This window comes from Antechinus flavipes, chromosome 1 (assembly GCF_016432865.1).
Source record: "Antechinus flavipes isolate AdamAnt ecotype Samford, QLD, Australia chromosome 1, AdamAnt_v2, whole genome shotgun sequence".
NCBI lineage: Eukaryota > Metazoa > Chordata > Mammalia > Dasyuromorphia > Dasyuridae > Antechinus > Antechinus flavipes.
In genome coordinates, this window is record NC_067398.1 from 653,540,111 (window position 1) to 653,553,709 (window position 13,599).

Genomic DNA, 13,599 nt, shown 5'->3' on the forward strand with positions numbered 1-13,599 from the left:
CCATTCCCCCTCCCGTACAAGGACTCAGAGCGGGGACCCTAGCCCCCCATCAGAGGCCGCTTATTTCAGACTATCCCCACCCCCAGACCCGTACTCTATCTGCCAGCACAGCATCCTTGCCTCCTCTTATCAGGTCAGCCCCAGGACCCTGCCACCCCTTTCCCCGGCTCCTTTGCCTCTCACACGTTTAACAAAATCAGATTACTCAGTGCAGTGGATTCATCAAGTCTCAACTTTCTTTAATCTTAAATCCTAAAACTAAATAGGGAGGAGAAAAACCCATTCTCAGAATCGAGGAGGGTGGAAAACTCAGGGGGGTCCAAGGCACAGCAGGCTCTCCTGGCAAGGCACTGAGGCGGCGGAGGGGGGGGGATAAATCAGTCTCCCCACTTTTACTTCATATATAAATACAAAGGAGAGAGCTCTAGGCAGACCCCTGTGTCCTAAGGGAAATCCCATCTGAGACAGGGAGGGGAAGGGGCTCCAGCTTTTTGAGGTCCTCTGCAGGCTTGCCCCCCCCATGAGAAGTGGGGACAATGAAGGGTTGGAGACTCAGACAAGAGTCACCAATGCCCACCCTTCCAAATACAGACAAGGCAGACTTCACCAACAGGGGCCCTAAAGGCCCCTCAAACAGCTAAGGGCCAAAGCGGCCCCTAAACACAGAGTTGCCTCCCATTCATAGACACAGATGAGATGTTTCTCCAAATAGAACAGGGGCCAGCCACTCTCACAAACATATACACTCTCAAAAAAAAAAAAACAAAAAAAACAACTTTGGGCAGGAAAGTCCACAGGGCAAGACTTCAGCCTCCAGGGTTCCAGGATCTGTTTCTTTTCTAGCTGGTCCGAAGCTGATAATCTACAAGGAGGGGACAGTTGCCTTAGAGTGGTAATTTGAAGTGGGGATCAAAAAAACCAAAAACCTCCTTTCCTCCCTCTTCCCTCCCCCCAATATCTTTAGTCTAGGAAGACAGGGAAACTACTATTGGTCTCAAGGGGGGAAGGGAAGCCAGACCTAGCCAGGGGTCTCATCTAAGCTTGGAGGTTAGTTACTCTCTCGTAACTATCTATTACTCTCTAGTAATCACCTATCAATCACCTATTACTCTCTAGTAATTACCTATCAATTACCTATTACTCTCTAATAATTCCCTGTCAATTACCTATTACTCTCTAGTAATTACCTATCAATTACCTATTACTCTCTAGTAATTACCTATCAATTACCTATTACTCTCTAGTAATTACCTATCAATTACCTATTACTCTCTAGTAATTACCTATCAATTACCTATTACTCTCTAATAATTCCCTGTCAATTACCTATTATTCTCTAGTAATTACCTATCAATTACCTATTACTCTCTAGTAATTACCTATCAATTACCTATTACTCTCTAATAATTCCCTGTCAATTACCTATTATTCTCTAGTAATTACCTATCAATTACCTATTACTCTCTAATAATTCCCTGTCAATTACCTATTACTCTCTAGTAATCACCTATCAATTACCTATTACTCTGTAGTAATTACCTATCAATTACCTATTACACTCTAATAATTCCCTGTTAGTTACCTATTACTCTCTAGTCTGGGTTGCCCCCCATCTCACAGGTATCCTCTTACCCCCACTTTGGGTGATGTATCGAACCCAGGGAAGGGCTTGGTAACCACTCTTCTCAATGATCTTCATGTACCGGACCTGTAAGGTAGCAGGAAAAGTGTTTCCGTGGGTATAATAACTATCCAATCACACAGGCATTCCTGCCTTCATGGTCTCCCTCCGAATCATGTTATATCCTATGTCCCTCCCTGTTCCCCAAGGATCAAGTTTAATTCATCTCTGCTTGAGAGTTAAGGTTTTCAAGGTGTCTCTCATCTTACTCTATGCAGTCAGTGCTCCAATTAGCTGCCTCTGCCTCCTGGGGACAAATTGTGCCTTCCACCTCTTAGTCTTTCTTTATTCATTGTTCTCTGTGCCTATTACATTTCTACCTATCTTGGAATTCCCGGCTCAACAGCCAACTCCACAAAGTTTTCCTTCTCTTTCTGATCAGTAACTACCTTGTCCCTCACACAAAACTAGTGTGTTTTTAGCCAGAGTTTCTTAACCTGGGGTTCCTGGGCTTTTTTTTTAACAAATTTTGATTTTAATATAATTGTTTTCCTTTGTCAGCTAGGTGGCACTATGGAGTCCCTGAATTCAGATTCAGCCTTCAAAACCATGTGGTGTGACTCTGGGCAAGTCATTTAGCTTTGGAATCATGGCAAGATCAAATAAGGTAATAGTTGATGGGTTTTGTCTGACTCTACACGACCCCTTTGGGGTTTTCTTGACAAGGATACTAGAGTGGTGTGCCGAATTTAATTCAAATCTTCCTAACTGCAGAGCTAGTAGGCAATTTATCTACTGCACCACCTAGCTGCCCCATTTTTTCTGTATTTTGGGGGGGATAGTGAATGAATATATGTTAATATATTATATTATGTAATATAAATATTAAAGTCATTGCCCCAAGATCATGTTTCCCTTTGCCCCCAGCTTCCCAGACTCTGCCTCCCTCCCTGTTACCTGAATCCCAGAGACAGTGAAATAAGGAATCTCAAATTTGACAGAGATGGGAGGTCGGCCCTCCACCTCCTCCTTCTCCACGCTGGGTAAGCCAAAGTGTGCCCTCATTAGGTACTCCTTTCCTCCCTGCAAGGCCCGACGGACGGATGGTCAGATGGACAGACAAACAAGCACGAGGATGGGTGGGATTGTGCCCTGGGGACCCCCCCAGGCTATTGGATAGAACATAGATTTTAGCATTGGACCAGACCTCAATCCCTCCATTAAAAGAAAATGAAAATGCGTCCCAGAGACTCGTTCAAGGTCACACAGATAGAAAATAGCAGAGCTGGGATTTCTACAGGCGTCCCCTGACGCTAAGCCGTGAGCTTTCCTGTCATTTCACTTGGCTGGCTGAGTGCGCCCCGGGGTTCACCTTAAAACCTGCTCACAGCACTTCCCCCCTTAGGGTCCAGCCCATCGGAGTATACCAAACCTAACTGAGCTGCTCCTTGGCTGTGCCCTGGACCCCCGCCGCCCCCTGCCCCTGCCCCCTCCAGCTCTCACGGGAAAGGACTTGATGTTCCAGATAACGACATTTTTCTCAGGCAGATACTTGGCACTGCCCACACTGGTTTTGAATCGAGGGGAGTCTGCGTCACTGGGCACGGGGACCGCAATCTCCACACTGTTGGCCACTGACTGCTTCTTAAACTGTCCCTTTGCCTGGCGGAGGTGGGGAAGGAAGGCAAGATTCATCAGCGTGGGATATTTCTCCCTCCTTTTTCTGTGCTGGTCATCTCTCCTAGCCTCCCAGTCCCACCGCCCCCTCCTCCTCGCTCCTCCTTCATCAGCACTCCGGGCAGGTCAGCGTCTTCACTGAAGTGATAGGAATAACCAGCATTTATAAAGCTCTCTTAGGGACACGATCTCGCTAGGTCGCCCCCCACTTCTGCCACCCCTGCAAGCCACCCTGTCCTTCAGGACCCTGCTCAAGCCCGACACCCTCCAGGCAACCTCCTTTCCCCAAACCCCAGAACTGGGAGTGCTCCAAGCTTGGACTCCAGCTCCCTCCCTGAAGACTCGTAGCGATGGGGAACCTACTCCCTCCTAAAAGATTTCGTTCTGCTTTTGGCAGCTCTCATTGCAAGCTTTTCCTCATGTGGAACCACAGCCTGGCTCACTGTCGCATCAATTCATTCTCATTCTGTTCTTGAAGATGGAACAGAGCAAGTCGATCCTCCTTCCCCCAGACAGCTCATCAGATCCTTGAAGGCTGCTTTGATATTCCCTCCCTTCCTCCTTGTCTTCTCTTTTCCAAGCTAATAGTTCTCTAGTTCTCTTGATGGATCCTGGCAATCAGTCCCCTGCAGTCCCCTCACCACTAAGGGTCATTCTCTTCTCAGTTTGCTCCCGTTTCCTATGTCCCCAAACGCATTCACTTCGGAATGTCACAAGCTTCGAATGTGACCTGACCAGAGGGGAGGCAAGTTTTGGGCAACATTTCTCACATTTTGAACCTGATGCCTCTTTTAATGAAGCCCAATTTGCCTTCACTTTTTTTTGGGGGGGGGGGGGGCGTCTGCCATGGTATACTGTCAAGTCACTGAGGTTGTGGTTCCCTAACGTAGCACTCCTTTTTTACAGGAACTGTTTTCTACCAGCTGATTTTTTGGACCCAACTGCAGGATTTTACACTGACATCCTAGGAGATCTAGCTTGGAGAGAGCTTTCTGGATCACGCTCTTATCAAACACGGTAGCACAGCTTCGGGGTAGACGATGGACTGGGGAAGTGCAAGGCCCTACATACCTTCACCATAATTTCTACGCGGCTGTGGGAGAACTTCTCAATGACGGACTCGATCCAGATGAGTGGTTTTACCTATAGGGAGAGAGTCCCCAAAACACAACCTTAGGGCATAGGATTAAACAACACCCTCAAAAAAACTCCAGGGCTGGGGCCAGAGCCCACTTAGATGGGGAGACCCACCTGGGTATTGAGCCGATAAGACATGAGCTCAAAGTCCCCATCGGGTGGGATGAAGGAGATGGTTCGATCATTGTCAAATCTAGAGAGCCGTACACACTGATGGAACTTCACATCTTCCAATTCGACAGACTTGTTTTTATTGCCTGAAACTCAGAGAAGAGGAGACTTGTTTTAGTTGGACCTTACACCTGGTCCTGGTTCAATTTTCCAGTCTGATCCAAGTGATGTTGGACAAGTCATATTACTCAACAGAGCCTCAGTTTTCTCCTATGTAAAATGGAGAGAGTTGGGATTAGATCAAGGTTTCTTAACTTTTTTGTGTCAGAGAGCCCTTTGGCAGGCTGGAAAAGGCTATAAACTTCTAAAATAATCCTAAAATAATGTTATCAACAGAACATGTAGGATTACAAGGAAACAAATTCTATAGAAATATCTTTAATTATTAATAATCAAAATTTTAAAAAATGTTTACAGATCCCAAGTTAGGAATCCTAAGGTCCATTCCAGCTTTAATTTTAGTGATGCAGCTTGTTAAAAGTTCATCTAGTCTAAAATCTTTGTATTATAGGTAAAGCATCTGAGACTCATAGAAAAGACATAATTTGCCCAAGTTCACATGGCCAGTCAGCAGAATTCCCAAGACTTGAACCCAGGCAGGCCTTTTTGGCTCCACATCACCTTGGCTTCTTCACTCATTGATCGCTCTAACGCCCCAGTCATCCCCAAGGCTGGTATTCCCTGTTAGAGCACTCCAGGGTCCCCCCAAAGGTCATGCTCCCCAAGTTCTCAGAGTAAGTCCCAGCCCGGACACTTGGGTCCCTCTTCCCCTGTTGTCTGGACCTCTCCAACCGTGATAGCCAGCCTAGTGACGGGCTCCCGAAGGGCTGTCTGTAATACTCCCCTCCATCCTTCCCCCTTCAAGGACGGCCCAGAAGCCTTGGGAGGAATTCCTAGGGAGGAAGCAGGAGCCCAGAAACTTACGGCCAGTCAGTTCAAAAAGCACCCTGTCATTGAGGCCCAGTCTCAGCTCCGGCATGCCCGACAGGAACACCTTCAGCTTAATGGTGCCCACGATCTCGCTCAGCAGCACGCTGCCGTTGGCGCTGACCTGAACCGATGGGGAAGGGGGTCAGCGGGGGGTGGGAGGGGACCCCAATGGGGAAGGGGAGTCAGCGGGGGATGGGAGGGGACCCCAATGGGGAAGGGGAGTCAGCGGGGGACGGGAGGGGATCCCGACGGGGAAGGGGAGTCAGCAGGGGACGGGAGGGGATCCCGACGGGGAAGGGGAGTCAGCAGGGGACGGGAGGGGATCCCGACAGGGAAGGGGAGTCAGCAGGGGACAGGAGGGGATCCTGATGGGGAAGGGGAGTCAGTGGGGGATGGGAAGGGGAAAGGACCCCAATTCTCCTGGCTCTGTTCCCTAACAGCAGCGCCACTACGGCGGGGAAAGCACCATCCCACTCCACCCGTTGATAATTCCTATCCCTATTGCACCCACCCCCACCCTTGGTGTCCCAAGGGCTTACCAGTAGATTGACAGACTCAATCACATCAATGAAAACCTCATTTTTCTTATATTTGATGCCCTCTGAACGCCAGGACACAGCATTGGTGACTGTTGGGGGCACCCGGGACTTGCCCGTCTCTAATTTGTTGCCTTGCTGGGTGATATACCTGGAGAAGGAAAGGGGAAGGGATTAGGTCCATGTTCTTGCTCTCTTCTCTCTCCTTTCCCTCCGGAAAGGCCTCCAGCGGGGTTACCAGTATGATCTCACCTGATCCTCACAACTACATCCCCATTTTACAGATGGGAAGCTGAAACAGACAAGGTGATTTACCCAGTCACACAACTAAGTACTTGGGGCTAGATTTGAACTTAGCTTCTTGACTCTAGAACCAATTATCCACTGGGCTACCTAATCATCGCACTTAATAATAATCTTTGTTTGTTTGCCCAAAATCATCAATGTAGAGACTAGCAGAGCTGGAATTTGAATATGATCCACTTCCTACAAATCCCACTTTTTTTGTATCCTTAACATGTCCCCACTTTTTCCTACACTAACTCTGTGGGGGAGGGTAGTATAATAATTATCTCCATTTTGAAGATAAATCAATAATCTCAGAGAAGTGGCTTTCAAATGCCAAAAGACAGAGGGAGAACTCCAGTGCAGGTCCGCTGATTCTATGTTCGGGGTGTTATGCCTCTCTTTTCCCCAGGAGGTAAATCATAGATTGGAAATTGAGAGGAATTTCCCATTTTACAGATAAGGAAACTAAGGCCCAGGGAGGTCAAATCACTTACCCAAGTTCCCCCAGACATTAAGTGGCCATGCTGGAGCAGTCTTTGGACCCCTAGGTTTCCCACTTGTAAAATGAGAAATGAGGAGGTTGGAACGGATGAGCTCAAATGGCCCTTCCAGGGTACTAGCCCTGGAGTTGGAAGAACCTGACTTCAAATCCAGCCTCAGACACTTACTGTGTGATCCTGGACAAGTCTCTAAACTGCCTCAGTTTCCTCATCTGTAAAATGAGCTGGAGAAGAGAACTCCATATTGCCAAGGAAACCCCCTATGGGATCCCAATAGTGGGACAGGACAGAAACGACTCGAGAACAAAAGGCCCTTCACTGGGGTATGTCTGGTAGAAAGAGCAAAGGGAGAAGTGGAGCATGTAAGGAGCTGGGGAGCAGAGGGAGCCCCGGGACCTTCTGCCAGAGTCTCAGGGAAATAACAGTTGTGTATGGAAGCCCCTAGGACCCGACGGGCCCCCAGCCCAGTTCCACTCACTCCTGGAGGATCTTGCTGTCCGTGGTCTGGGGGAAGCCAAAATCCATGAGCTCGTCCAGCAGCTCATAGACAATGACGAAATTGTCTCGGATGCTCTCCTCCTCGAGCTCCTTGAAGTACTCAGAGAACACCTGTCGGGAGGTGAAGTAGATGGGGAGGGGGGATGGTCAGCACCCTCGGGAGGACCGGAGTCAGGGGAGGGAAAGTGGGGGCAGGGCGCTCACCTCCACAGCCTTGTAGAGGAACGAGTAGACCAGGGAGGCGTTGGCATTCTTGAGCGTGGTGGCCACCACTGTTGGCAATCTGGTCAAGGAAAAGGCACCAGTACGGAGGGGTGGGGGTGGGGTGAAGCAGGAAAGCGGCCCCCCAGCGGGGTCCTGCCCCACATCACAGCCGGAGGAAGCTCCCGCCCGGCCTTGTGTAAAGTGCCCGCTCAGGCGCCTTTTGGGGTGCCAAGGCTCGGTGGAAGAAGCACTAGGCACGGGAGCCAGCCAGGGGAGCTTGGATCGAACACTAATTTGCAGCTGACTAGGGGGGCGATCCTCTCTGAGCCTTAGTTATGACCCTTCTCTGTAAAACCCAGGGAATTTGACTAGATGACCTCAAATTACTCTCAATCTTAGGAGCAAAAGCTGAGGGCTGGTTCAAAAGTAGGGAAGGAAAGTGCAATGAAAAGAGTGTTGCATTTAGAGTCCATTTAATTGTCTGCTTCCAACACTTTTGTGCGACTCTGGCCAGCCACCTAAAGTGGCTAGGTCACTTTAAACATCCCATGACAAAAATGTATGGAAAATGATTCATAATTACAAAAAGGAGTTTGAAGACCCCAAATACTTCATAACCATAAAAAGGGGTTTGACTACTCCAAATACTTCATAACCATAAAAAAAGTTTGAAGGCCCAAATAACTTCATTACCATAAAAAGGTGTTTGAAGACCCCAAATACTAAATAGCCATAAAAAGGTGTTTGAAGACCCCAAATACTAAATAGCCATAAAAAGGTGTTTGAAGACCCCAAATACTTCATAATTACAAAAAGGGGCTTGAAGACCCCAAATACTTCATAACCATAAAAAGGGGTTTGAAGACCCCAAATACTAAAAAGCCATAAAAAGGTGTTTGAAGACCCCAAATACCTCATAATTACAAAAAGGGGCTTGAAGACCCCAAATACTTCATAACCATAAAAAGGGGTTTGACTATTCCAAGTACTTTATAACCATAAAAAGGTATTTAAAGACTCCAAATACTTTATAACCATAAAAAAAGATTTGAAGGCCCAAATACTTCATAACCATAAAAAGGGATTTGACTACCCCAAATACTTCATAACCATAAAAAAAGATTTGAAGGCCCAAATACTTTATAATCATAAAAAGGGGTTTGAAGACCCCAAATACTAAATAGCCATAAAAAAGGATTTGAAGACCCCCAATACTTCATAATTACAAAAGGGCTTGAAGACCTCAAATTCTTCATAACCATAAAAAGGGGTTTGACTATTCCAAGTACTTTATAACTATAAAAAGGGATTTAAAGACCCCAAATACTTCATAACCATAAAAAGGGTTTTGACTATTCCAAATACTTCATAATGATAAAAAGGAATTTGATGACCCCAAATACTTCATAACCATAAAAAAGGATTTGACTTATCCCAAATACTTCATAAACATAAAAAGAGGTTTGAAGATCTCAAGTGCATAAGCATAAGGGGTTTGAAGACCCCAAATACCTCATATCCATAAAAGGGTTTGAAGACCCCCCAAGTACTTCATAATCATAAACAGGGGTTTGAAGACCCCAAATATTTTATAACCATAAAAAGGGTTTTTACTATCCCAAGTATTTCATAACCATAAAGATTTGAAGGCTCCCAGGTATTTCATAACAACAAAAAAGGATTTGATGACCTCATATACTTCATAACAGTAAAAAGAGGTTTGATAACCCCAACTATTTTCATAAACATAAAAAAGGGGTTTGAACACCCCAGATTAGTGGTCCCAAGTCTTGGCTAGAGGGCCAGGCAGGTTGGGCAGACAAGGGCACAATCTAGGACACTCAGAGGCAGCTCTAGCCTACTGCTTCTTCCTCCTGCTCTGTCCCTAAGGTCCTGGCAAGAGGAAGGATGCAGTAAAGGTTGCTATGTTTGATCCACAGGAAGTGCACCCTGCCATGGGTCAGCAGTGGAGTCAGGGCTCCCTCCTCTTCCTTCTGCATCAGCAGGGGCATGAAGTGGTCAATCTCTGCCATGTTCACATCCCCCTTGTAGTTCCGGGCAATCAAGGGCTGGTCAATGGGAGAGAAGAAAGGGGGTGAGGTTCTTGCCCAGTCCAACCCCTCCCCCGTTCCTTAGCAGGCTCAGAACTTTCATCCCAACTTGGGGAGAGCCTGCCTACCTGCTCACCTGGGATGGAGGGAAGGAGGACCTGAAGGCCCCCTAAGGGGGTGGAGCTGGATGGAGGAAAGCTCTCTTCCCAGGGAACTCTCCTTTCTTCCCTCTTTCCCTCAGGTGGGCCAGCCCAACTGCCCGACATCTGGGCCAGTGATGGGCCCAGGAGACTGGTCACCCAGGACACCCAGATTCTTTCCTCCAGCCAGAGAAAGGGGCGTCTGGGCCTGCAGGGACTGGACCGAGGGGGAAGCAGAAGGCAGCCTATCTGGGGATTGTCTGCACTCCTCCCCCCCACCCCGCAGGTTTTACCTGTTCGGACTCTCATGCCCCAACCCCCAGGAAAGCAACTCTTTCTCACCTTCCCCTTCATGTCCAGAATAAAGACGGCAGAGGCAGACATGGCGGGGGCAGGGTCTGGATAGAGCAGAGGCCTTGCTAGGGACAGCAGGGAGGAGACACTCAGTGCTTCCTCCTTCCTGCAAAGGCAGCGTCACCTCACCCAGGTAGGAGCCCAGATCCAGGTGAGCGGCTCTTAAAGGGGAGGTGACCCAGGTGAGCAACTTTTTCTGCCGACAGAAATTCTTCTCCTCCCTTGGGCGGGGTTAAGGAATCATCCCAGGGTCCTAGGATTTTGAGTGGGGAGGGACTTCATTTTTTTTTTTTTTTTTTTTTTTTTGCTTAGTTTAACTTTTTTTGATGGGGAAACTGAAGTCTTGAAATCGGAAAGTGACCTTCCTGAGGTCACACAGCAGTGGAGTTGGTCTTGGTAGTCTCTGATTTTGACAGATTTCGTGTCTTTTCACTCTAATACATTCCCAAGAAGGAGTTAAGCAGGCCAAGAGGTGTAATGGATGTCAGAGAAAAGTTCCTCTGGAAAGAAGCGGCCAGGCAGAGAGCTGGAGTCAGAGCCAACTTGTGGACAGCTGGCTGGCTGCCCTGATGTCCTAGGCATGTCAGAAGGGAAGTGGGTTGGGTGGACCCTTGAGTGAACATGCATTAGAACTGCCCAGAATGACCGGCTATAGATGGACTATGATGGCGTCACAGGGGGAGCCGGGGAGGGATCCATCAGAGCCTGAAATTGTCACCAGTCTCTGCCTCAGTTTTCACTTCTGGAAAATGAAAAATCTCTTAACTTTCCCCTCCCTTTCCTCTCCCCTCCTCCCCCACTAACTTGCTCCCATCCCTTTTACTGTCTTCTACCTCTTTGATGCAGGATGCACAGCCCAACTCAGTACAAGAAAGGAAAGAATGAGCTCTATGTTAGTGGAAAGTCCTTTTGAAGAGACTTCTGTCCTAGTTCTTTCCATTCTTGAGTTCCCCAGAGTCCAGGGTAATGGAGTATATTGTCCAACCTAAACTAAGGCTGTAGTTTTTGGAAAATCCATACAAAGGAAGGGGCCAGAGACCTCAGTCCAACAAGGCTTTTCAGCAGCTAGTTCTCCGTGTGTGTGTGTGTGTGTTTTGAATTTTTACAGTTAAAAATTTCCACCTTTATTTGTTTTCCTCTTTTTTCACATTTTAAATTTATTATAAACAGCTTTGCAATTATTCAGACAAAATAATTCTGTATTGGTGGGGAGATGATATCTGCTACATCCATATTAAAAAAGTCTACTTTCCTACTATTTGCTGACTTCTACGGCAGCAGAAAAATTAGTTCTGGAAAGTAGATATTTTTCAAAAGTTTTAGATTAACTTTTTAAAAAAACTTTTATAAATCTATCACTGTTTACCAACTCCTCCCCCCTTACAAATAGAAACCTTCCTGTATATCAAATATATAGTGGAATAACAAATTATGAGATACTTGACATACCTGAGGATATACATTTGATTCCCAAAACTTTTTGTTCTTTGACCACTTTTCAACATCGAAATATGTTGTGAACCCTCCAAATAATTTAATATACTACTCATTCTGCAAATATTTACTGATTAAGGCACCGTTAAAGAATTTTTTAGAGTAGAAGGAAACAAGCATTAAGTACTATGTGTCAGCTAGGCCATTGGGACAGATAGGCAGCACAGTGAAGTACCAGACCTAGAGTCAGAAGGATCTGAGTTCAAATCTTACTTCAGACACTAAATGTGTGATCATGGGCAAGTCACTTAACACTGTTTGCAGTTTCCTCACCTATATGAGAAGGAAATAGCAGACCACTTCAGTATCTTTCACGAAAACCCTAATTGGTGGTGGAATTGTGAACTACTCCAAATCATTCTGGAGAGCAAATGGAACTATGCCCAAACGGCTATCAAATTGTGCATACTCTTTGACCCAGCAGTGTTTCTACTGGGCTTATATCCCAAAGAAATCTTAAAGGTGAAAGGGACCCACATGTGCAAAAGTGTTTGTGGCAGCCCTTTTTGTAGTGGCTAGAAACTGGAAACTGAGTGGATGCCCATCAATTGGAGAATGGCTGGGTAAATTGTGGTATATGAATGTTATGGAATATTATTGTTCTGTAAGAAATGACCAACAGGATGATTTCAGAAAGGTTTGGAGAGACTTACACGAACTGATGCTGAGTGAAATGAGAAGAACCAGGTGATTGTTATACATCAAGATTATAAGACGATATACGACTCTTTACCAAAATGAGATGACTGATGCCAGTTCCAATAATCTTGTGATGAAGAGAGCCATCTACACCCAGGGAGAGGACTGTGGGAACTCGGTGTGGATCACAACATATTCACTCTGTTTTGCTTGCGTTTTGTTTTTTCTCAGTTTTTTTTTCCTTTTTGATGTGATTTTTCTTGTGTAGCAAGATAATTGTATAAATATATATACATATATTGGATTTAACATTTTAATATATTTAACATGTATTGCCTGCCATCTATGGGAAGGAGTAAGGGAAAGGAGAAAATCTGGAACATAAGGTTTTGCAAGGGTCAATGATGAAAAATTATCCATATGTTTTGTAAATAAAAAGCTTTAATAAAAAAATAAAACCCCAATTGGTGATCAGAGAAATGAAAATTAAGATAACTCTGAGGTACCAATATACATCTCTCAGATTGTCTAAAATCACAGAAAAAGATAATGATAAATGTTGGAGGGGATGTGGGAAAGGTGAGACACTAATACATTGTTGGTGGAGTTGCAAACTGAGCCAGGCACTCTGGAGAGCAATTTGGAACTATGGCCAAAGGACTCTCAAACTGTACATATCCTTTGATCCAACAGTGTTTTTACTGGGTCTGTTTTCCAAATAGATCACAAAGGAGGGAAAGGGACCCACATGTGCAAAAATATGACAGCTCTCAAGAAACTGGAAACTGAGGGGATGCTCATCAATTGGAGAATGGCTGAATAAGTTACAGTATATGAATGTTATGGAATATTATTGTTCTGTAAGAAATGATTAGGAGGATGATTTCAGAGAAGCCTGGAGAGACTTATATGACCTGATGCTGAGTGAAATGAGCAGAACCAGGAGTTATACATATGATGATTCAGGCCAGTTCCAATGATCTTGTGATGAAAAGAGCCATCTGCAATCAGAGAAAGGACTATGGGAACTGAGTATGAATCAACATATTTTCACTTTTTTATTTTCATTTTTCCCATTTTTTCCTTTTTAATCTGATTTTTTTTCTGCAGCACAATAATTGTAGAAATATGTATAGAAGAATTGTACATGTTTAACATACATTGGATGACTTGCCATCTGGGAAGTGGGTTGGGGGAAAGGGAGAAAAGTTTGGAACACAAGGTTTTGAAAGGGTCAATGTTGAAAAATTATCCTTGCATATGTTTTGAAAATCAAAAGCTTTAATTAAAAAATTGGATGTCATGAAGAGTTGGACAACAACAGCTATGTGTCACTTTGCCCTTTTACAAATATCACAT

At 45.5% G+C, this 13,599-nt stretch overlaps 1 protein-coding gene and 1 long non-coding RNA gene across 3 annotated transcripts; one reads left to right on the forward strand and one right to left on the reverse strand.

Moving 5' to 3' along the window:
* Nucleotides 1-209: 209 nt before the first annotated feature.
* Nucleotides 210-10,254, reverse strand: AP1M2 (adaptor related protein complex 1 subunit mu 2). Of its 2 annotated transcripts, none has more exons than XM_051971518.1 (12): nt 10,096-10,254; nt 9,475-9,631; nt 7,563-7,630; nt 7,339-7,469; nt 6,076-6,223; nt 5,531-5,657; nt 4,550-4,698; nt 4,370-4,441; nt 3,125-3,283; nt 2,579-2,704; nt 1,633-1,708; nt 210-862 (listed from the first exon to the last, which is right to left on the reverse strand). In XM_051971518.1, the coding sequence occupies exons 1-12, from the start codon at nt 10,135-10,137 to the stop codon at nt 840-842; spliced, it is 1,278 nt and encodes a 425-aa protein (XP_051827478.1). In that variant the 5' UTR covers nt 10,138-10,254; the 3' UTR covers nt 210-839. The 2 variants fall into 2 exon arrangements, with proteins under 2 accessions (XP_051827478.1, XP_051827479.1); XM_051971519.1 differs by having other exon boundaries at nt 4,550-4,692; nt 10,096-10,252.
* LOC127544738 (uncharacterized) lies at nt 2,136-4,359 on the forward strand. Its single transcript, XR_007949519.1, has 3 exons — nt 2,136-2,288; nt 2,549-2,664; nt 4,205-4,359. It is a non-coding gene; the product is annotated as an uncharacterized LOC127544738 (long non-coding RNA).
* Nucleotides 10,255-13,599: the final 3,345 nt, after the last annotated feature.

Coding starts and splice junctions, on each gene's coding strand:
- AP1M2 (XM_051971518.1), bottom strand. CDS start 10,137: ATGTCTGCCTCTGCCGTCTTTATTCTGGACATGAAGGGGAAG. Junction 7,470..7,562: donor TCCTCTACAAGGCTGTGGAG/GTGAGCGCCCTG, acceptor ACCTCCCGACAG/GTGTTCTCTGAGTACTTCAA. Junction 6,224..7,338: donor GACAGCAAGATCCTCCAGGA/GTGAGTGGAACT, acceptor TTCCTTCTCCAG/GTATATCACCCAGCAAGGCA.